Source organism: Geotrypetes seraphini, chromosome 5 (genome assembly GCF_902459505.1).
Source record: "Geotrypetes seraphini chromosome 5, aGeoSer1.1, whole genome shotgun sequence".
Classification (NCBI taxonomy): Eukaryota; Metazoa; Chordata; class Amphibia; order Gymnophiona; family Dermophiidae; genus Geotrypetes; species Geotrypetes seraphini.
In genome coordinates, this window is record NC_047088.1 from 25,251,485 (window position 1) to 25,274,975 (window position 23,491).

Here is a 23,491-nt window from a genome sequence, read left to right on the forward strand (position 1 = left end):
AGCCAGGGTAAGAACGATCCTCTATGCCCCTGCCCCATGCAGTCTCACTACTCAAAATGGTTGACACAAATTTTTACAGTGGTTGCTATGTATGTTTACTGCCTTTTCATGAAGAGATTCACCTGAAGCAGTAGTAAAGATCTATGAAGCTTATAGAGTGCCATAACTTGTCAAAAGTACCATGGTGCTTGATGGTAATTAATCTGATGGACCACAGAAACAACTTTATATTACATCTGTAATGCAACTGGTAACCAATTAATTGCTTCAAAATTGGCTTAATATGTGCCATCCTGTCAACTCCCATTACTAACCTAGCTGCAGCATTTTGTACCAATTGTAACACTTTCCCTCTTGTTTGTGAAATTCCAAGATAGAGAGCGTTACAATACTCTAACCTAGACTGAACCATCCATTGCACAACAGTCTGAAAATCAGATGGCAAAATCAATGATTTCAAGCAATAGACTTATTTGCCAGGGTTATGGCCAGCATTTGTAATGCAGCATGCAGGCTTTCCCCGCAAAACCCAAGAGCCTTCCTGCAGCCACAGTAACAGAAAGTTGTATCAGAGAGGGTGGGATATAGCTGCAGGAAGGGACTCGGAAACAGCGGAAGCCTGCTTGCACTGCAGATGCTGCTTGCAACCCAGGCAAGCATAGCGATGTCAGAACAGTTAATTCAAGATTAAAAATTAGAAATTCAAAATTTTAATTGGGTTTAATCTTGCACTCATCCAACACCACTAACAACATTCCTTAACACAGCTACATTTGCAACTGCAGACATTTGCAACTGCTGCAACTGTAGCAGTACAGCAGTTGCAGCTGTAGAACACATCTAAATAGCTGTATCTTACATATTCTGACTTCTATAGAAGGACGAAAGCTGAAAATGTTCACATGAATAGCCCAAGTGTTGAAATTAAAAAGGAAACAGATAAGCAGATAGGAAAGGTTCCTCCTTGGTTTGCTTCTTTTATTTGACTTAATGAGACAAAATTATACATGAGAAGATTTGGACAGATGGCAATCTAGAACCTGATTTAATTTTGGGATATTTTAACAAGGTGATCAATATTAATATTAGCTTTGAATCTAATACAGTGGTGCTTCACACAACGAACTTAATTGGTTCCAGGAGCAAGTTTGTTATGTGAAACGTTCGTTATGTGAAACGCGTTTTCCCATAGGAATACATGTAAAAAAAAATAATTCGTTCTGCAGCATAAAATATGCTAAGATGACATAAAAAAGATAAATTTTTTGTTATTATTTTTATTTAGATACATCTAAAAACATACATCTCCCTGTCCTTTTACTTCCACTATCTTCCTATCCCATCTCTATTCCCTTTTGTCCCTCTCCCCATGATCAATCATCTCACCACCAGTGTTCCCTCTAAGCGGGCGGGTGTTGTGAGCAAACTTTTTTCACCGTGAGCCAAAAATATCGGGCGCCAGCAAGTTATGAGCCAACTCGCCCGATTCTCCTCTCGCCGCCCTGCCATCTGCCGTACGCCTCTTCCGATCGTGCGCTGTGACGAGAAACGTGTGCGCTGCGATGTAATATTTTGTGCGCCAGCGCACGCCAGCGCAGCTTAGCGGGAACACTGGTTCAAATGGTTTTATTTATTTCCCCAAATTTATTTTTGTTATACGCATTGAAAATATTTGATATTGCGTTTAAATCAAAATCTCAATAAACTTGAAACGAGTGCCCGTGAGATTGTGGGAGGGTTAAATACTCAAAACTTAGAAGTTTTTGCTACGCCAGCTTTCTGGTATCTTTACATACAGTGGCGTACCTAGCATATGTAACATCCGGGGCCCATCATTTTTTGGCACCCCCCCCCCCATCTGTAAGAAAAACATGATTTTTAGTAACAAACCACACGTCACACATGAGTACCTAGGAAAAGGCAGCATCTTACATATTGCAGTGAGCAGTACATCAATACACCCATTGTAAAACTAAACAAGCCAGACCAGCACAGATCAATCCTACACCGTCAATCCTAACAGAAAACCATGTCTTTCGAACACACAGAACACAGAAAACACCTTCGCCTAGTAAGGAATATGTAATCACAAACTAACCCCTCCCTCTTTTACAAAACTGTAGTGTGGATTTTAGCTACGGAGGTAACAGCTCTGATGCTCATAAAATTCTGAGCATCAGAGCTGCTACCACCAAGGCTGGTGCTAAAAACGCTTCACAGTTTTGTAAAAGGGGGGATAAAATAAAAATACATAGACAAAGGTTAAATTGAACCAGCAAGAAGCTGGACTCTGCATACAATGCTTCACAGAAACAGTGACACATGTCTCCTAAAGCAATAAATAAATAGAAATTTTTTTCTACCTTTGTCTTCTGTGGTTTCTCCTTTCCTCATCTTCTTGTAACTCTCTTCCTTCCATCCACTGTCTGCCGTCTCTCTTCCCCTATATGGCATCTTCTCTCCTTCTATGCCCCTTCCAGAAACTGTATGCCTCCCCCTTCCATCTCTCCTTTCACCCCATTGGTCTGGCATCTCTCTCCTCGCCTTCCCTCTCCCACACCTCTCCTCATAGTCTGGTATCTCCCCTTCCCTGATTCTCTGGCATCTCTCTCCTTTCCTTTTCTTCCATCTTTCGCTCCCCCTCCATGCTCTCACATCTCCCCCTTCCTTTTCCCTTAGACTGGCATACCTTCCTCCTACGCTCCAAGCCCTGGCATCTCCTTTAATTCCCTCCCTCCTCTTCCTTCTCCCTCCAGCTGGGTACCGCAACACTCTTCCCTGCAGCTCTGCACTTCCCCACAATTGCCATGCTTCGGTTCCTCTTCTTCCTTCCTTCCCCCCCCCCCCCCGCGGGACCCTGCGACACCATCAACTCTTACTCCCTCTAATGTCGGCCCTGCAGCTCCAGACTTCCTCGCACCTTCGCCCCTCCCCCTTTGGATCGCTATTATTTTAAATGTTATAGCCGCGGAGCTGTATCCATCAGTGGAGATGTCTAACCTCGGCCTGCCCCGGAACTCTTACTGCAGCAGCCGCCCGTCTAGGCAGGAACAGGAAGTCACTGTTGCAGTAAGAGTTCCGGGGCAGGCCGAGGTTAGACATCTCCACTGATGGATACAGCTCCGCGGCTATAACATTTAAAATAATAGCGATCCAAAGGGGGAGGGGAGAAGGTGCGAGGAAGTCTGGAGCTGCAGGGCCGACATTAGAGGGAGTAAGAGTTGATGGTGCCGCAGGGTCCCGCGGGGGGGGGGGGGAGGAAGGAAGGAAGAAGAGGAACCGAAGCATGGCAATTGTGGGGAAGTGCAATCCCCCCAATGCGTCCCCTTACCTTACCGACGCGTGTGTGCGCTGTGAAGAGAAACTTTGCGCTGCGATGTAATATTTTGTGCGCGAGAGCTGGCCAGCGCAGCTTAGCGGGAACACTGCTCACCACCTCTCTCTGCCCTCACCCTCAGGGTTCAAGATTGCTTCCACTCTTTTTCCTGTTGTTCTCTCTGCCTGTCACCCTATGATTTAGCATCCCTTCTGCCCTTGTCCAATATTTCCCCTTCTCTCCCTCCCTCTCATCCCCTGCTCCAACATGTGCTTTCAGCGGCCTTCTCCCCCCTTAAGCGTCTTTTCTTCTCCACTCCACCTTTCCTCCCTCCCTGCCTCCACCTTTGTGGCGCTTTTGCACCCGACCGACAACAGAACAGGCCCGGTCGGACAAATCTCCCTGTCCTGTAGCCGCGAATCTAAATTACCTTCTTACAGCAGCTGGATTATTGAAGCTGCTGTAAGAGGTAATTTAGATTCGCGGCTACAGGGCAGGGAGGTTTGTCGGCCGGGCCTGTTGTCGGTCGATCGGGGGACCTGACCAGCTGTGCACATTCTTCGGGGCGGACCGCCCCCTCCCCCCTCTTTCGTTCGCCATTGCCTTCTTCCTACCTGCCCTGCCGCAGCCGCACACAGCCGACCGGAAGTCTTCCTGATGTCAGCGCTGACGTCGGAGGAAGGGAGGGCTTTGCTTAAGCCCTCCCTCCGACGTCAGCGCTGACATCGGGAAGATTTCCGTTCGGCTGTGTGCTGCGACAGGGCAGGTAAGGAGAAGGAGACTACCCTCGACCAACCCCGCTGCGATCCAACCCCGCAGGAACCCCGGAAGGATGCAGCTCGGGCGACTTCGTTGTGTGAAACGAAGTACGTTATACGGATCACGACATAAAGTTCGTTGTGCGCAGCGTCCGCTGTGCGAGGCGGCCGTTATGCGAGGCACCACTGTACCTGTTATACATCTATGCCCTTTTTTGAAATCTCTTCATTCAACTTCCAAATAAATGAGAGAAAAAAATGGAATAAGATTGCATAATACATATTCTGATCCACTTACCACTTTATACACCATGAGGTATGTATAGTGCACAATGTCTGACAAATAGGTCTTTCTTGTTGCAATTTTGTGCAGGAAAGGAATGGAAAACAAAGATGAAAATGTTATAATGCCCTAGGTACGGTTGAAACTTGAATACTGTGTGCAGTTCTGGTTGCTGTATATAAAAAAAGATATCACGAAATTAGAAAAGGGCAACAAAAATGATAAAAGGATGGGGATGACTTCCCTATGGGGAGAGGCTAAAGCATCTAGGGCTCTTCAGCCTGGAGAAGAGATGGCTTGGGGGGGGGGGGGGGCGAATATGATACAGGTCTATAAAATGATTGGAGTGGAAAGGGTAGATGTGAATCGCTTGTTTATGCTATCCAAAAATACTAGGCCTAGAGGGCATGCGATGAAGCTACCAAGTAGTAGATTTAAAACAAACTGGAGAAAATATTTCTTCAAACATGTAATTAAACTCTGAAATTCGTTGCTAGAAAATGTGGTGAAATCAGTTAGCTTAGTGGGGTTTTAAAAAGTCTTCGATAATTTCCTAAAAGAGAAACCCATAGGCCATTTTAAAAGGCTTAGGGAAATCCACTACTTATTCCTAAGATAAGCAGCATAAAATATATTTTACTACTTGGGGCCTGGGTTGGCCACTGTTGGAAATAGGATACTGGGTTTGATGGACTTTTGTTCTATCCCAGTATGGCAATTCTTATGTTTGTATGAGGAAACAAGAGCCGGCATGGTTAAAAGGTGAAGTGAAAGAGGCTATTAGAGCTAAAAAAAAATCCTTTAAAGAATGGAAAAAGTATCCCAATGAAAAAAATAAGGAGTCATAAGCAATGGCAAGTTAGATACAAAGCACTGATAAAGAAAGCTAAGAAAGAATATGAAGAGAATCTTGCAAAAGAAGCAAAAACCTCAAAACAATTTTTTTAGGTACATCAGAAGCAGAAAACCAGTGAAGGAATCCGTGGGACCGTTGGATGCTCAAGGAACAAAAAGGGGGTTGGGGGGTTTGCTGCTCAGGCATGATAAGGCCATAGCGGAGAGCCTGAAAGCACAGTTACTTACCGCAACAGGTGTTATCCAGGGACAGCAGGCAGCTATTCTCACTAATGGGTGACGTGATCCAACGGAGCCCCGATGCGGACGCCTCACAAGCAGTCTTGCTTGAAGAAACTCGAAGTTTCGAGTTGCCCGCACTGCGCATGCGCGAGTGCCTTCCCGCCCAATGCAGGACACGTCTCCTCAGTTCAGATAGCTAGCAGAGAAGCCAACCCGGGGAGGTGGGTGGGTCGTGAGAATAACTGCCTGCTGTCCCTGGATAACACCTGTTACAGTAAGTAATTGTGCTTTATCCCAGGACAAGCAGGCAGGTATTCTCACTAATGGGTGACCTCCAAGCTAACGAAAGTGGGATGGTGGGATAGTTGGCAACTTAGGAGAATAAATTTTGCAATACTGTTTGGCCAAACTATCCATCCTGTCTGGAGAAAGTATCCAGACAATAATGAGAAGTGAAGGTATGAACCGAGGACCAAGTAGCAGCTTTACAAATTTCCTCAATAGGTATAGATCTGAGGAAAGCCACAGAAGCTGCCATTGCTCTGACCTTATGGGCAGTGACTTTACTGTGAAGAGGAAACCCAGCCTGGGCATAGCAGAATGAGATGCAAGCCGCCATCCAATTAGAGATGGTACGCTTAGAAATTGGACGTCCCAACTTGTTCGGATCAAAGGAGACAAAAAGTTGAAGAGCAGTTCTGTGCAGTTTGGTGCGTTCCAAATAGAAAGCCAAAGCACGTTTACAGTCCAGGGTATGAAGAGCTGATTCTCCAGGATGAGAATGAGGCTTTGGAAAAAAGACTGGAAGCACAATGGATTGGTTGAGATGAAACTCCGAGACTACTTTAGGAAGGAATTTCGGATGAGTGCGAAGAACAACCTTGTCATGATGGAATACTGTAAAAGGTGGGTCCGCAACCAACACTTGAAGCTCACTGACTCGTCGAGCAGAAAAAAGATTTTTTAAAAGTTCGATAACCAAGATGGCAGCAGGCAGAAAAATTGCGTCTAAAACAGCTAATGGAGACTATTTGAAAATATAAAAAAGCTGAAATAGGATTTTGGATGTGGGAAACCTAAACCCTACTCCCAGAAATTGACAAAAATGATGTTTTTTAACACCCCCCCAGCCTGATTTTCCAATAGAAAATAATGGAGCACTACTTGGTCTCAGCAGTGCCTGTCTGACAGTTCTGTCTCTGCAGCTGAAATGAAGTGAAAGGAATTTCTGTCTCAAATTTTCTCCAAACAGTCCAGGATCTTCGAGCTGCCATTCAGATAGATCAAGGCTAAAACCTCTGCCCCCTCAGAACCTTGACACGCGGCCAAGGTTGAGAAAATGTAGTCTGCGCTCTAATGCCCAAAGGGCTCTTACTCACATACACCCTTACTCGCATACACCCTTGAGCTTAAGCCTCTGACAAGGTCAGAATGCAAACTTACTTACAGGGGAACAGACACTGAGCTCCGACAATGACATACAACAGGCTGGATCCACAGGTCCACCCAAAGCTTGCCCTGTGAAGCTGCAGTCTGGCTCTACGGGAACTGCTTCCTTTTCCAGGCAGAGAACCCCTGAATAAGGGGTCTCAAGGCACCAAAAAAACAAAAAAAAAAACCACACCCAAAAAAACTTATGTTAAAAAAGAAAGAATAAAATAAGTTGAGCAGATCAGAAACACTTCTGCACAGTTCCATACAGAAAGGAAAAAAAAACAAACTGTAGGGGACTCTGTGTCCCTCAGCTAAGTAGCAGGAGCAGAAAACAATGTGTGTGGCTTTCTGCAAAACCCAGTTTACAGGTACAGATTGAGCGTCTACTTTACAGACTCCGGAGTGAATGTAACAGAAATAAAACTTATAAAAAATATTCTGTAATCTTGTACAATAAGTTTACCTTCATGTACTGCTTGAAAATATCAGCAGCTGCGTTCATTTCCACCACATTAAACACTATAAGTTTACAAAACGCAGCAAGTAAATTTCTTCTTTTATGTAATGCTTCAATTTTACTGGCTTCATCATCTTGTTGACCATCTGGGAATGGAAGGGAAAAAAAAGTCTAAGAGCAATTTTCTGAAATCTTTTTGCCTCTAAAATTATCTAGCATCTTCACAAATCAGCATACTGTGTTATATGAAAACATTAGCAATTTGTCTCTACTTTGTGATACATCTTCAAAGTATCAAAAGCATTTTTAAGGTATGTGCTTATGCAATATACATTTGTAAAATAACAGATTTGAATCACTTTGAAAAGAAAATGTTATTGCAAAAAGTTTCTATACTTTCATATTTTCACAGGAAATTGTTGGGGCAGAAGTAGTAAGAGAGCATGTTAGTACGACACTGGGAAAAATGTATCGCAACCAAAGATTAGGTTCTTACCTTTGCTAATCTTCTTTCATGTAAATCCACACTTTATTCTGGGTCCAGTGGGTTATTTCCATCCACCCACCAGGAGTAGGAACCCTCATATTTCAGAAACTTAAATCCCACTCCCTCTTACCTCATCACTGGCCCTCAAGGAATCAGTTATTCTTAAAACAGCCAGGAACATTTGTAGAGAATAAGAACAAGAGAGAGAGGGGATACTCCCCGACAAATAAATCTATTCTGCTTATATCAATGAATGCAAAACAGCAACAATGAAAAACGAGAGAACCAGGTCATAAAACATTAGAAACATGAACGATAAAACAGTGTTATAAGGAGACACAGCCTGAACCAGGGACCACCCAAAAATCAAGTGCTAAACTCAGTTCAATGGCAGCCTTATAAAGGCTGGTCAGAAATCCAGCTTACCAGTACTTGGAAAGGCAGACAATCGACGAATTAGCAAGTTATAGGGCGGATTCCCAGAATAAAGTGTGGATTTACAAGAGATTTGCAAAGATAACCTAATCTTTCGTTCTTGCACAATCCCACTTTGTTCTGGGAACAGTGAGACATAAGAGAAGTCCGGGAGAGGGGAGAAACAAGATGGCGTCTTGGTAGCAAGACGCGGTGACTACAGCTCCTGCCTTAGTTATTCTCTTGCTTCTTAACTCACTTTTGTTATGCCAAAAAGAAGAGGTAGAGTGGCAGTAGCCTGTCCGCTGGAGCCTAGCTTGCAGCAGCAGGGAGCCATCACCGGTTTCTTCATATCTTCGCCCCGGGGCGTTCCCGCTGAGCCGAACGCAGGGGAAGCGTCGGCGCTGGGGAGCAAGACTTCGCTCAGCCCCGCGGGACCAGTGCCTCCTTCGTGGCCGGGTGGGGGAGGAACGTTGGTAGCAGCAAAGTCAGCGGAAGTTACGCTGATAGCGCAGCCATCGGGCTTACTGACTTCTCAGGACCTCTCGACTGGATCATCCTCCCCGAAGGCGGCTACAGCAACTCCAGCAGTGCAGGGGGAATTACCAATGCTTTATCCCCTAGAGAGACCTGCTGAAATCACCTTGGACTCAATCTGGACAGCATTGGACTCTCTCCACAAGGTTTGTCTAGGAATCCTACCACTTCTTCAAAATCAAAATGTGAATATGCTAAAGTTTGAAGAGGACTTAAAAGCCCAAAGGGAGAAAGATATCTTTAGAGCAATCTGTTAAAGGAGTACAATCCTCTTGTAATTTACTTACTCAGGACAAATTGGTGTTTTTGAGGAAAATGGAAAATATGGAGAACTACACTAGACAGTTGAACTTAAGAATTTTGAATTTCCCAAAAACACTTACGATGTCCCCAAAAGATTTGTTCTATAAATTTCTGAAAGAAGTTTTTAAATATCCCAAAGAAGGGCTTCCTCCTCTACATAAAATATATTTTTTACCAGTTTCTGTTAAAAAATCTTCCTCCTCAGAAGCTGTTCAACCTAATGTGGGCTTAAATTCTATTAATATATCTAGAATTTTGGAAACTTCAGAGGAAGAAGTTGTGCTTCGAACAACGCTTCTTGTGACATTTGTATTTCTTCAAGATAAGGAAGCGCTTCTTCGCCTATTTTTTAGGTTGAAAGAAGTCTCCTTTATGGATGGGAAGATATCTATATTTTCTGATGTCTCAAGAACAACCCAAGGAAGAAGGAAAAGATTCCTGGAATTGAAAGAAAATGTTAAAACTTTGGGGGCAAAATTTCAATTGCGCTTTCCTTGTAAATGTGTTATTTACTTGGATCAGAATACTTATGTTTTTTATGAACCTTCACAATTGCAATATTTTTTGGAAGGGAAGGGAGCGATAATGCAGAATTCTAATTGACTCCAATTTACTGGTCTTATTTAAAATGAAGACGATGAACTACCATTAGATTCTGATTTTGTTAATTTAATTCCTTATTTTTTTTCCATTCCCAATAAATGTGAATTGTTTCTCTCTCTAATGAGGACTATCCAAAATTTCCATGTATTTTAATTCTGATTGAATTTCATTTTCTTTGAATATTTTAATCTGGAAAATTTTTGTTTGTTCAATAAGTTTATTTTGTTGAAATAATGATAAATAAATAATAAATAAATAAATAAAAAAGAGAGAAGTCCGGGAGAATCAGGGTGAGACTGATGAGCCAGCTGCCAAAACAGAGGCACCAAAAGCAGCATCTTGCTTAGCTGCCACATCGATCCTGTAAAACTTGGTGAGCGTATGCAAGAAGGATCAGGTAGCAGCCCTGCATATCTCGTCCAAAGAAACAGCCAACAACTCTACCCAAGAGGACGAAACACCTCTGGTAGAATGAGCCCACACCACAAAGAAGGGGGAAGGGCTTCTTTCCAGCTGCCACGTAAGCCGCGGAAATTGCATCTGGAAATGGTAGTCTTAGAAGCTGGTCTACACTTGCAGGAAAGGACACGCCAGAACGAATAGATGGTCAGAGAGGCAAAACTCGTTGATGACCTCCAGGTACCGCAACAACAGCTTGTGCGCATCCAAGGACCGCAACACCTGGTCCTGCTCTCTTGAGCCAGAGGAAGCAAAAGCAGGAAGCCAGACTTCATGATTCATATGAAAACTAGAAACCACTTTCAGAAGAAAAGAAGGAACAGAGCACAACATCAAATCAGAATCCATAATACATATAAAAGGATCCCAGGCAGGAGAGAGCCTGAAGCTCTGAAACCCTATGGGCTGAGGTAATGGCCACCAGAAAGACCGTATTGATCCATAAGGGACACCTGCTCCAGAGGCTCATCTGGCGGACGAGCCAGAGAGCAGAGAACCAGGTTATGATTCCAAGTCGGACAGGGAAGGCGCAACGGAGGCTAAAGCCACAGAGAACCCCACAGAAAACAGGCTACATCCGGATGAATTGCAAATGAGTCCTTTAGAGGAGGAGGGTCCATACAAGACAGCCTGGCAATCTGCACACAGAGAGAAGCTACTGCTAGGCCCTTTTTCAGGCCATCGTGCAGAAATTCCAGAACACAAGGAACTGACAGAACAGACGGGTCCACCTATCTCGGGGCACACCAGGCCTGATAACATCTCCAAGCCTTTGCATAGGCAGCCACTGTGGATTTTCTTTTGCTGTGAAGCAACATGGCAACCACAGTCGAAGAATAATCCCGGCTACTTAAGGCCACGTGCTCAATAGCCATGCTGTAAGACCAAAGCAGTCTGAATCCTGCAGCGTAATCAGACCCTGCGTGAGGAAGCAAGGATAACAAGGTAGCCGGAACCCCTGATCCAGCTGCAGCCGAACCAAGTCGGCATACCATGGCCACCTCGGCCATTCAGGCATGACAAGGATCACAGGACATTTCTGGGCCGCTGTCTTTGGTTTTCTTGCAAAAATGAAGCAGGCAAGTCTGAAAAAAAACCCTCTTTAAAATCAAATCTGGAAAAAAAACCAAGATTGTGGTCACGGATGCTGATTTTCACTAAAAATAGCCAAGAAAAACACAGGGAGACCTCAAAAACTGATATTTTAGAGGTGTTTGGGGGGGGGAGGAGAAGAGCATACAGGGAAACCACCCAAAACCCCTTTTTGAGACCCCGCCAAATTGCTGATTCAGGCTGTCAGCCTGTACTCACAGTTACCTGTGCTGAATGGGAAACACTGCACACGGAGATCCTCTGTCTTGAAGAGCTGGAAAGCTGGGCTTTGAGTCTTCTGACTGCCCCACCGGCTGGACATTTACGGGTGGGTATCTCCGCCACCCCCAGACATGCTGTGCAGATGCCTGGCAGAAGAATGCAGTCTGGCTCCAATCCCAGGCGTGCCTCCACAGAACCACGCTCGACCCACTAGCAGACGAACCTGGGGTGAACAAGCTCCCATGGGAACGTTCCCTGAGCCCCGATCTATGTGCAGACTGTGTAGAGGGTGTATTGACAGGCAGTGAACCTCCCAGAAGCAGACTTTTCCAAAGGTCTATGATCTCTTACAATCATAGCTGTCCCCACAGAGAACCTCTGCAGCATAAGTGCAAAAACCGTGAACACAAAGACTGAAATTACACTAAATAAAACACGAGCAGAAAAGACAAGCTCTTCACAGCCTGGCTTTTAGGAAGGAAAACTGATTCCTAGAGGGCCGGTGATGAGGTAGCAGTGGGTGGGTTTAAGTCTCTGAAATTTGAGGCTTCCATCCACCTGGCGGGTAGATGGAAATAACCTACTGGTCCCGAAATAAAGTGGGATTATACAAGAAAACAGGGTATTATGTGGAAAAGTGATGTAATTTGCTTTTGAGATATTAAATATATTTAATAAATAACGTTTAAAAAAATAAGTGTGGAAACTTTTTGAAGATCCCTCATAGTATGGTTTGTCCAGTAAAGTCAAATAGCAAATTCCTGTGTTAGAGAACATCCTTGAAGAACACAGCATACGAGATAACTGTAATTAGAAGTGGTAATGAAGTAGTAAGTAGTAACAAAACTATTGTTCATTCTTCTTTTGACAATGGTATATGGGTAGACTTAAAGAATATCATTCCTCAATTTTTGTGTGGTCAGTCCTCCATGGAATTTCCTACAAACTGGGTTAAGATTAATAATAATTATAGCTTTATTTATATCCCATCATATTTTTTCAGTTCAAGACAGTATGCAGTAATGGAAAAGTACAATGTAGATACCGTGGGAACAGGTGTCGATACAGGTATATGGGAATAGGGAGTACAGGGAAATTACAGCATTGTTTTAGAGTGGGAATGGGTAGGCAGTAAACTAAACTAAACTTTGGGTTTATATACCGCATCATCTCCACAACGTGGAGCTCGGCACAGTTTACAGGAATTGGGAAAGAACGGAACTCCAATGGAATTATAGAAAAAGTATGAAGAGAGGTTAGAGGGCTTAGTATATCAAAGAGGGAAAGAAAAATTACATTTTAGAAAACAGCCAAGTTTTCAGATGCTTACGGAATAGTTGAAGGGAGCTCAAGTTACGAAGTGGGGAGCTAAGATTATTCCAGAGCTCCGTGATTCTGAAGGGGAGGGAAGACCCTAGTTTACCAACATGGGATATGCCTTTTAAAGAGGGGAAGGATAATTTTAGTTTTTGGGCGGATCTAGTTGAATTTGGATTTGAGGAATTCCAGGATAATGGAATAAAAGGAGGGAGGATGCCGTGTAGGATCTTGAAGGTTAAGCAGGCACATTTAAAGTGGACCCTGGAGATTACAGGAAGCCAGTGGAGCTTAGACGAGAGAGGTGAGACATGGTCAAATTTACTTTTTGAGAAGATAAGCTTAGCAGCGGTATTCTGGATTAGTTGGAGTCTATGGAGGCTTTTCTTTGTTAGGCTTAAGTAGATAGAATTGCAATAGTCCAATCTGGAAAGGATGGCAGATTGGACGAGGACGGCTAAGTGTTTTTGATGGAAACAGGACCTTATTTTCCTCAGCATGTGAAAGCTCAAGGAGTTGAGGTGGTCGTTGAAGGATAGTGAAGAATCAATGGTGATGCCCAGAACTTTGCTACAGAACACCAACTGTAGTAAGGAGCCTGAGGACAATGGGATGGAGGTGAGTAGTTGGTCTAATTTAGGGCCGAGCCAGAGTAGTTTCGTTTTGGACTCATTCAGTTTCATTTGAACAGTGAGGGCCCAAGATTGGAGGTTCGTTATGCATGAGGAGATGTTCGCTGCGAGATTAGTGAGGTTCGAGTCGGTCTCGAGGATGACCAGGATGTCATCGGCATAGGTGTAAAGTGTTTCTAGGGGGGGATAGATGGAGGAGTTTCAGGGAAGACATATAAATGTTGAAAAGAATAGGAGATAGGGGGGAACCTTGCGGGACTCCACATGTCGGTTTCCATGGGGAGGATGAGGTGCCATTCTTGGTTACGGTGTAAGAACGAGAATGTAAGAAGTTCGAGAACCAATCAAGGACTGTGGAGCTCATGCCTATCTCGGAGAGTTGGAAGATTAGAATGTCATGATGGACGACGTCGAAGGCTGCAGAAAGGTCGAATTGAAGGAGAACAGCACATTTATTATGAGAATGAAGTTGTTGAACCTTAAGAGATTAGTGAGGCCAAAAGTGATTCAGTGCTGAAGTTGGGTCTGAAGCCGTATTGATAGGGTAGGAGAATAGAGAATCTATCCAGGTAGGATGAGAGATGGGAGGATACGATAGACTCTAGCAATTTGGTTAGGAGAGGAATATTTGCTATTGGGCGATAGTTGGATGGAGTGGAGGGATCCAGGTCAGCTTTTTTCAGTAGGGAGGTCAACGCAATATGTCCCATTTCTGGAGAGAAAAGGCCCGATGATAGGGCAGAGTTTATAAGTTTGGTAAGAGATGAGATGGCCTGTGTGGGAATTTTCTCAAATAGGTAGGATGGAAATGGGTCCAAGGTACATTTGCAGGATTTCAGTTTCAGGCAGAGTTTAAGGACCTGCTGTTCAGAAACTTGCTCAAAGGCAGTCCAGGATCTGTTTACTGGGATAGGGTAGGACATATTTGGGGTAGGGTTGGGAATGGCGGACACCAGAGAGTTGAAGGAGACTGCAGGCGGGAAGAAGCTTCTTAAGGTGGTGACCTTATCGTTGAAGAAGTTTGCTAGGACGTCGGCTGATGGGGAAGAGGGGAGCATGGAGGAGTCGTTTTTAAAAGTTAAGGAGCGCCAGATGTTGAACAGCGCACTATTCTGGTTGTTTGATCTGGTGATCTTGTCATCGTAGAAGTTTTTCCTTGCTTTGTTGAGTATAGTATTGTAGAGCTTAATGTTGACCCTCCAGGTCTGTTTACCTGTAGGAGATTTAGATTTGTTCCAGATGCGTTCCAGAGATCGACATTTCTGTTTCAGTTCTCTGTGAAATGGAAGATACCAGGGTGCCTTGCGGGAGTAGGAGATGGTTTTAGTGGAAAGTGGGGCAAGAGAGTGGTAGGTGGACTCAGAGAGGGTAATCCAGTTATTCCAGTTGGTTACTGAATCTACAGGCTTAGGCATGGAGGAGAATTGGTTGAGAAATTTGGTCCAGAACTGATCGCTTGAAATTTTTTGCGGAGAGTAATAGGATTAGAGGTATGGGGTGAAGTCCCAAGGTGCGATATGAAGATGGGGAGACTGAAAGCTCCTAGGAAGTGGTCGGACCAGGGGACGTGATCCCAGCGGGTGTCGTCGGTTGAAGTTTTGTAAGCAGTAAGATCAAGGAAACTGATGAAGTCTAGTGTGTGACCTTTTTCATGGGTTGGAGAAGATGCAGGGAGGGGGAAGCCTAGAGAGGTGAGGAAGTTATTAAATTCGGAAGCATCTTTGCTGGTGGTGTCGTCAAGGTGGAGACTGATATCACCAATGATCAGTAGTCTTTGAAACTTAAGGAACGCGTTAGTAATGGTCTCGAGGATGAGTGCGGAAGAGTTTCTCCAAGAGGTGGGTGGGCGATATAATAATAAGATACCCAGTGGGTGTGGATGGAGTTCATCGTTGACTGAGGCAAGCATATATTCTAGTGAGGAGTGGCTACCCTTTTCGAGGAGCTGGACATCAAAGAAAGATTTGTAGAGGAGTGCCAGGCTGCCTCCTTTTCGGTTTGTTCTAGGTGAGAAGAGGCCTTGGTAGCCATGGGGGCATAGTTCGTTTTGTGTAAATAGATCGTCTTTAGTGATCCAGGACTCCATGATGCAGAGGAATCCAGGGTCAAAGTCTACGAGAAGGTCCTTCAAAATTTGAATCTTGTTGCAAACGGATCTGGCGTTGCAGTAAAGTGTCGGGACTGGGGTGAGAGAGTCAGAGGCATGATTGGGAAGATTGGAGGGGGGCACAGGTTTTAAAGAGGCGTGGTTGACTTTGCAGGGTTTTTTTTTGAAAGGGTGACTTCTGGTGCGCATCACCGTGGGGATTATGAGACCAGGGCAAAAGTTACTGACATTTGAGGAGTCTAGTAGATTGGGGGAGGGAAGTTTCAAGCAGAGGGTGGTCTTAAGAGATGAACAAAGAAGGAAAAAAAGGAGCCAGAAGGGAGGCTTCATGGTGAGTCTTGGGGAGCCTATGAGGCTGGGAGGCAGGACTTGTTTGGATTGTGTGTGTGAATAGCAGAGGAGAGGCTTAGCGTCAGTTTAGGGAGAGGTCTAGGTACTTGTTTAATGTCTGAGGTATGGATTGAACAGGAGGACGGCACAGTAACTAGTAGAGGCTAATAAAACAAGAGCAGGTGAGAATGGGTTTTTTTTGTTTTTTTTTTAACGTTAACAGGGGGAACTGAGCATTAAGCCCAAGTCTTAGTAATCAATACAATTTAGCGTCTAAAACAGTATTCAAGCGGAACTTAAGCAGGGAGAAACTTACAATTTTCCATGTAGAGCCTTGAACAGGGGGAACATGAAGTCTGAGAGATTAAGGATGCACAGTCAGGAAACCTAGGCAGGGACTTAGATGGGCTAGAGGGGAGCAGGGTACCAGAGAGTGAGTTCAGGTGAGATCCTAGGAAAGGGTACAGTTAGCATCTAACAATTTCCATGTAAGGATACAAGCAAGGTCCTGGCATTGAATACAATTAACAACTGACAAATTTAAAGCTAACAATTTAGTGTCTAACAAATTTCCAGTTGGGAGAAGGGCAAGAGAAACTTAGGCAGGGAAGGAGGAACAAGATGGAGGAGAGCTTCCTTCTTCCTTAGCCTTGTGGGGAGAACTGGGGGGAGAGGCAGCCCTCAAAGGGCTGGAGAGAAGTCGGAAGCAGTAGTGGGCAGATCAGCTCGGATCGATCGTACAACCGTCAGGAAGCTTTCAGCGTCCCACAATGGGCTGAAGAGGTGGACGCTCTGGAGAATCCCTCGATGGCCCTCGAGGAGCTGAAGAAGAGAGTCAGACGCAGCGGAGGGCGGAATCAGCCCGAATCGATCCTGCAGCTGTCAGGAGGCTTTCGGCGTCCCACAATGGGCAGGAGGGAAGCGGCTCAGAAAGGAGCAGCGGCAGGGTCGGTCCCACCTGCACGGGCGGAGGAAGGAGGAACAAGATGGAGGATAGCTTCCTCCTTCCTCTGCCTTGTGGAGTCGCTGGGGGAGAGAATCTTTCGGCGGCCCTCAAGGGCTGAAGAGAAGATAAAAAACGCTGTGGTGGGCAAATCAGCCCGAATCGATCCTGCACAGGCAGGAGGGCTTTCGGCAGCCACACAATGGGCTGAAGAGGTGGACGCTCTGGAGAATCCCTCGATGACCCTCGAGGGGCTGAAGAAGAGAGTCAGACGCAGGGGTGGGCGGAATCAGCCAGAATCTATCCTGCAGCCGTCAGGAGGCTTTCGGCGTCTCACAATGGGCGGGAGGGAAGCGGCTCAGAAAGGAGCAGCGGCAGGGTCGGTCCCACCTGCACGGGCGGAGTAGAGTAGCAAGCTGCAACGGGAGTAGGAAGAGGGGCTTGCTAGAGGTGTAGTTAGTCTGGGTGAGGAGTTTGGAAGTTCAGACAAACTTGTTGAATAAGTGGATTTTCCAGAGTTTTCCTGAAAGATTGGTATGATGGAGATAATTGGTATGGATAATGTATAATCATTTGCTATTTACAAAGTCATTGCAAGCATATTTATTTTGGAAAACTTTCAATGATATTTTATAGTGATTCATATATATATTTTTATTTTTTTTTGGGGGGGGGGGAGAGTGGGAGGGGGTAGATTTGAGTTACATTATGTATTTCTTAACTAGTACCTACCTAGAATTTTAAAATATAGTGGGATATAAATCTTTTAAATATATATGTATATTAAAACATTTAAAAGGATGCCATGTCATTAACCCCCCACTCCCCTCCCTGCTTTTACAAAAGAGTTCCTGTAAGCGTTGGGAGTAGCGCAGAGCATTCAGTGTGCCGGCCTGTGCTAAAAGCCGCTATTGCAGTTTTGTAAAAGGGGAGTAAATGATGACAACTCAGTTTGTAAAACCACTTAAAAAAGAAAGCCAGAACCCTAAGTGCTAAAATAAATTATTTTATTATATAGAATACATAGCAATCATGAGGCCAATCTTGTTCTATTAACAGCAGTTCCCCAAGCAGTTATTAAAAAAAGATTAGATTCTTACTTAATGATGCAGGGGAAAAATTTGTCCCCGTCTCCGCCCCGTCCCTGCAAACTTTGTCTGAGCCCATCCGCACAAGTCTTAAATAGCTATTTTATATTGAAATCATTTTATGAAAGTATACAAAGAAACATAAAAACTGAATGCTAAATAGAAAATTCATCCTAACAAGAATACCTTGGCCATATACACAGAACACAAATGCCAAATATATAACAGACCAAAAATGATAAAGATAAATTAAACCAAAATTCCAAGAAGTCACACCTTCCTTGTAGTACAACACCAAAGAAATAAAAAGATTCATTTCCTCCTATACTGTGCAAAATATAAAGATCATACATGCCAGGGATGGTATTAGGCCAAGGAGTGCAATTAGGGCAACTGCCCTCTGGCTAGAGAAAGCCCTAAGCCTGCTGGAAGCTGAAGATGGCAGGGACTAGTAGAGGGCTTTGGGGACCCTCCCAAATTTCTGCCCTGGGCCCTATCCATGTCTAACACCAGCACCGGTGGGAATAAACATTTCAGTTCTTATATATTCTAAAATAACAAAAAAATATATATATATATTTTTCTACCTTTGTTGTCTGCTCATTATTCAAAACATGTTGGTCCCAGGCTCTGGTTTCTGTCTGTCTCACTTGCCAGGGTTCTCCTGCCCATTTGACATTTTCTTCTTTCTCTATGCTCACCATCCACCTTCCATTTCTGTCCTCCCCTTCCCTTTCCCTTCCATCTCCTGGAGGTCTGGTATCTTTGCTTTTTTTTTAGTCTCCATCCCTCCAGTCCAGTATTTCTCTAATGACCACTCCACCCTGCATTCCTCTCCTCCATGAGATCCAATAAGGCAGTACTCTTGCGCTCTTCGGGCCACTGGCAGCATGAGTGAAGCTTTTCCTCTGCTACTGCTTCGTACCTAAGTGGGGCCAGGAAGCAGTAGCAGAGAGAAAGCTTCCAGCTGCAGAAGGCAGAGTGTTTACTTCACTCACGCTGCTGGTGGCACGAAGAATGAAAGAGAGGCTGCAGTGATAAGAGCCCTCCATCCCCAGGTCCACCATCTCTCCTTTTCTCAACTACCCTTTCATCCAGCATCTCTCCCTCCTTCCCCACCACCTCATGGTCTATCATCTCTCCCCAACAGTTCTCCTAACCAGTATCCCTATCCCCCCTCCCTACACCCCTTGGGTCCAACTTCTCTCCCTTTCTTTTCCCTCCCTCAGTCGGCATATGCCCCTCCCTCCCTCCGTGTACTTAATAGCTACTATACCAGGGAGCCCCCCAAAGGCTGGCATGCTTCCCCATTCTCTCCACCATCATCCAGCATCCCCCTGGTCTTCCGGTCTCATTTTAAAAACTAATTACGGCTGGTGCACTTTCCCTTTGCTGCGGTCCGCTCCAGACAAAATAGGACTGAAAAACCAAGGCGCTTTCTTGTTGCATGCCACTGCCATCAGCGAATATCTGAAGTCCCCAATGTCCGACAATGTCTTAGAACCTCCACAGGGCTGAAGATCCACTCTCCTGGGTCCAATGTCTGTCTGCTGAGGTAGTCCGCAGAGCCAGGTGTACCGCTCTCAGTTTGAGCCTGTTTATTGACCACTTCCACTGGTATGGTACCCATTTCTGTTGCACTTGGCAACCACTGCAGTGTACCCGCAAGCTGAACAGGCTGGCATCCGTTGTCAGTGTGATCCAGGAATCTATATGAAATGGAATCCTTTTTCCTAGGGATTATGGGTAGAGTCACCAGCTCATATTGTTTCGGACTGCCTCCATCCAGGGTAGAGGAGCATTTAGGGCATCTCTCCGAGGAGACCAACGAGACAACAGCGCATCCTGAAGTGGACATATAGGCGCCTTTGCCCAGGACACTACTTTTATAGCAGCTGCTATCGAGCCCAGAACCTGTAGATAGTACCACGTTGTAGGCGCTGGCTGTGACAGTAGGTTTGTAATTTGCTTCCGAAGCTTCACTGTGCGTGACTCTGTTAGAAAAACTCCGGCTTCTGCTGTGTTGAAGAGAACTCGCATTTATTCCAAAGACTGAGTGGGGACTAATTAGCTCTTTCAAAAGTTTACAATCATGCCCACACTCTGCAAAGTTTGCACAACTGCCACCACTGCTCTTTCACCCTCTTCTCGAGAGGGGGCTCTTATGAGCCAGTTGTCCAAATAAGGATAAACCTGTCAGCCTGCCCTGCAGATATTAGCTATGTTGCTCGGACTTGGACCGTCTGATTTGGATGGCCACTGGAGAATCCACTTACAAGCCAGACAGAGGGTATGCAAACTATCTTGTAACCTTTTCTGACAATATCCAACACCCAAAGATCTGTCCTTATGCTTTCCCAGGCTTCCAGAAAAGTCCGAGAACTGACCCCCATTTTCTGAAGGACAGCTGGAGGCCTAGCATTATTGTGATTTCTTGGCTGCTGTTGTGGCCCAGGAACCTGTATTTTGGATATTCCGCCTTCTGGAATATCTCTGTATGGAACCTTGATAGGCTCTCTGAGAGGAGCATCCTGAGGAATACTGGCAAAAATTTTGTGACCCCCGAAAGGAGCTCTGGTGCTGGCTGTCCGGTAAGGACTTCGGATGATGATCTTATATACTGACCATAAGATCATCCAAGCCTTTGCCAAAAAGCATCTGTCTCATGAAGGGAAGCCTGCTAAGCGTAGCCTTGGAGGATGAATTGCCCATCTATTGTCTGATCCACAGCATGCGTCGGGCGGGGATGAAGTAGAATTTTTTTGTGGAGATTCTTGTCATAACTCTAATTAAATCAAAGTGTAAAAGCCACATAGTCCAACCCTGCCAGTATGAGCAGAGGTAATGGCTCAGCTGCTGTGATGTCGAGGGATCGTAGCTAAGAATGGCAGGTGTGTGTTACGAAAGAAGTAGCTAATGTCACCTTACCTTCCAGGCCCAGGGCCTCAAACTGCCTCCTAAGGATCATATCCACATCTTTCAGCACGACTCTTACCTCATTAGGTAAAGACGTGCATTTAGTAACCTGTGCCACCACAGAGGCCACCTTTGGCATAGCAATCATCAGCTAGAACTCTTGATTCAGAGGATACAGCCTAGAAATGGCTTTTGCCCCTTTGAAAGAGCCTTCCCAGACCTCCCAGTGCTCTGTAACCAGGAGTTTCATGTCTGGATGCCAAGGAAAGGACATGGGCTGGAATCGGACCGCCACTCAAAAGAGAACACTGAGAAAACTATGGCTGAGGATGATCAATCTTGAGCTCACAAAAAAACAGTAATAATATCTGTAGGGCCGAAGACTTGAACAGCCACCATATGGAAGGAATCCTCTCCCAGGTCCGCGGAGGGGCTCCATTCTGATCCTCAACATACTGATAGAAAACCAAATCTTTCTTCAGGGAGGCCTTGCTTTGAGACAGTAAGGAGATCAAGACTGAACTTTGGTCTCTTGAATCTCTGTCCAACTGACAGACAGGGAGGAGCTCTGCTTCCATAGAAGAAGCGCTCTGAGGATTCTTAAGAGGCGTGTGCTGAGGGTTGCTCTTCAGTGGACCTAAATTGCATATTTGGGCCTTACATATAAGTACATCCACCAGAGAAAATTAATGAACTCTGGAATAAAGGCTTTAGTGGGCAACTCTCCTTCCCTTTCAGAAGGGAGGAGATGCTTCTTCTTTGGCTGCAGAGCCTCTGTACCAGTTTGGCACACCATGCCATTGCTCAAGGGCTCCTGGGGAAATTTACGTTCCCCTAACAGGCTCAAAAGCGATGTGCCATGCCTCAGAGGCCATGTGGAAAATAAACCTGAAGTTCCCACCTCCCCACTTCGCACGACATGGTGCGAGGATGTTCTTCCGCTGTCCGTCCTTCACAAACAAGGCATGATATAGGGGCATTAGAGTCAGAAGACCCCATTCCTAGCACTTTGGAAGCAAAATGAGGTGTTTTGCTTAGAAAAATAAAATAAAATTGGAAAATGCAAGATGGCTGCCACTGGTGAATGTTAGTGCTAAAAAACAGCTTAAAATTACCGCAAGGCTGACCAAAACCCTCAAAAAAACAGGATTTTAGGGTAGGAGGACTAAGGACCTAGCTGTAGAATTATGTCCTTACTTTGATAATATTCTTTCCAGTAGATCGGTGTGTCATTCTGGACAAGCGGGTTCTCTCCCCATTGCTACTAGCCATATACAGAAGAAATCCACTCTGGATTTTTTTTCTGTGATCCTCCTACTTCACTGGGAGCTCTGCTGCCACCTGCAGTTAGTACTCAAACATACAACAGATGCATCAAAATTATGTGAAAAGACAACAATGGGAAATTTCCCCAAACAAACTGTTCTGCTCAAACATAATAACACTTCAACACTCAATGAACAAGTAATAGTCAACAGAAGCATTAAAGGAGCTAGAAAGTACCCCTGTAAAGACTATAAACATAATATACAGAATTCTTCAGGGCCAAAGGGATGATTGGCATCCAAGATACAAACTTGAGGAATAAACTTGAGGAACAAACTTGAGGAATAAACAGAATGAGGCAATAGGCAGGCACAGAAAGGACAGGTGGGGAATTCAGAATGACTCACCTATCTATTGGAAAAGATATCATTAAGATAAGGACATATGGTAATCTCTTTTTCTAGTGCAACTGATGTGCCATTCTGGACAAGCGGGACATACAAAAGCAGTTCTAGAAATTTAGGGTGGGCTGACTGCACCAGCCTGTAACATTAAGCACCCAAAGGCAGAGTCCTCTCTTGTTGCAACATCCACCCTGTAAAAAAATCTCTGCCGGAGAGCCTGCCCTCGCCTCTGCCCATGATAAAGCTACACCTCTAGTCGAATGTGCCTTAACAGGATCAGGTGACTGTTTTCCACAGATAATGTAGGCTGATGAAATGGCCTTATGGATCCATCTGGAAATCATGCCTTGGAAGCATGCGTGCCCCACGTATTTGCATGAGTCAGCACAAATAGATGGTCAGAGAGTCTACTCATTGGTGACTTCCTGATAATGAAGAAGCACGCTTCACACGTCCAACTTCTTCAAAATGCGAAACTGTTTCTTATAACCAGTGGACTGGAATATAGGTAAGCGGACTTCCTGTTTAACATGAAACGCCGAAGCCACCTTTGGCAGAAAAGAAGGAACAATGTGTAGGTAGACCCCAGTATCCGAGATTCTAAGCAAAGGCTCTCTACTAGAAAGAGCCTGGAGCTCCAAGACTCTCGCTGAAGTCCCACCTACCAGTAAAAACCACCTTATGGGTCAATTCCAAGAAGGACGCTTCTTCCAGTGCCTCGAACAGAGCTTTGGTGAGACCTCACAGAACTACATTAAGATCTGATACAAAGAGCACCTTTTAGAAATCTGGCAATTCTGGATGGGACGCCAGCAGAGGTCTGCGGTCCAAAGCTCTGAAATAAGACTTCGATCCAAAGCCATGGTAAGACCTTATCAAGGCCTGCTTGGAGAAAAGTTAACGTCATCGAAAACGGAGTTGAAAATGGCTCATGTTCCAGAACCCAGGCCTGAAGAAATGCCGAGAGTCTGCCTCGATTTGGTCCTCCCTTGGCTTGGCATCAATGCGAATTCTTGTTGGATGAGCAGCACAAGACACAGAGACTT

General features: G+C 45.0%; 1 protein-coding gene across 1 annotated transcript in view; it reads right to left on the reverse strand.

Annotated features, from left to right (window-relative positions):
- Positions 1 to 23,491, reverse strand: part of STAG2 (stromal antigen 2) — a 613,131-nt gene that overhangs the window by 108,834 nt on the left and 480,806 nt on the right. The window contains 1 exon segment of the mRNA XM_033944545.1: positions 7,332 to 7,471. Within this exon segment, the coding sequence (XP_033800436.1) occupies positions 7,332 to 7,471 (140 nt within the window).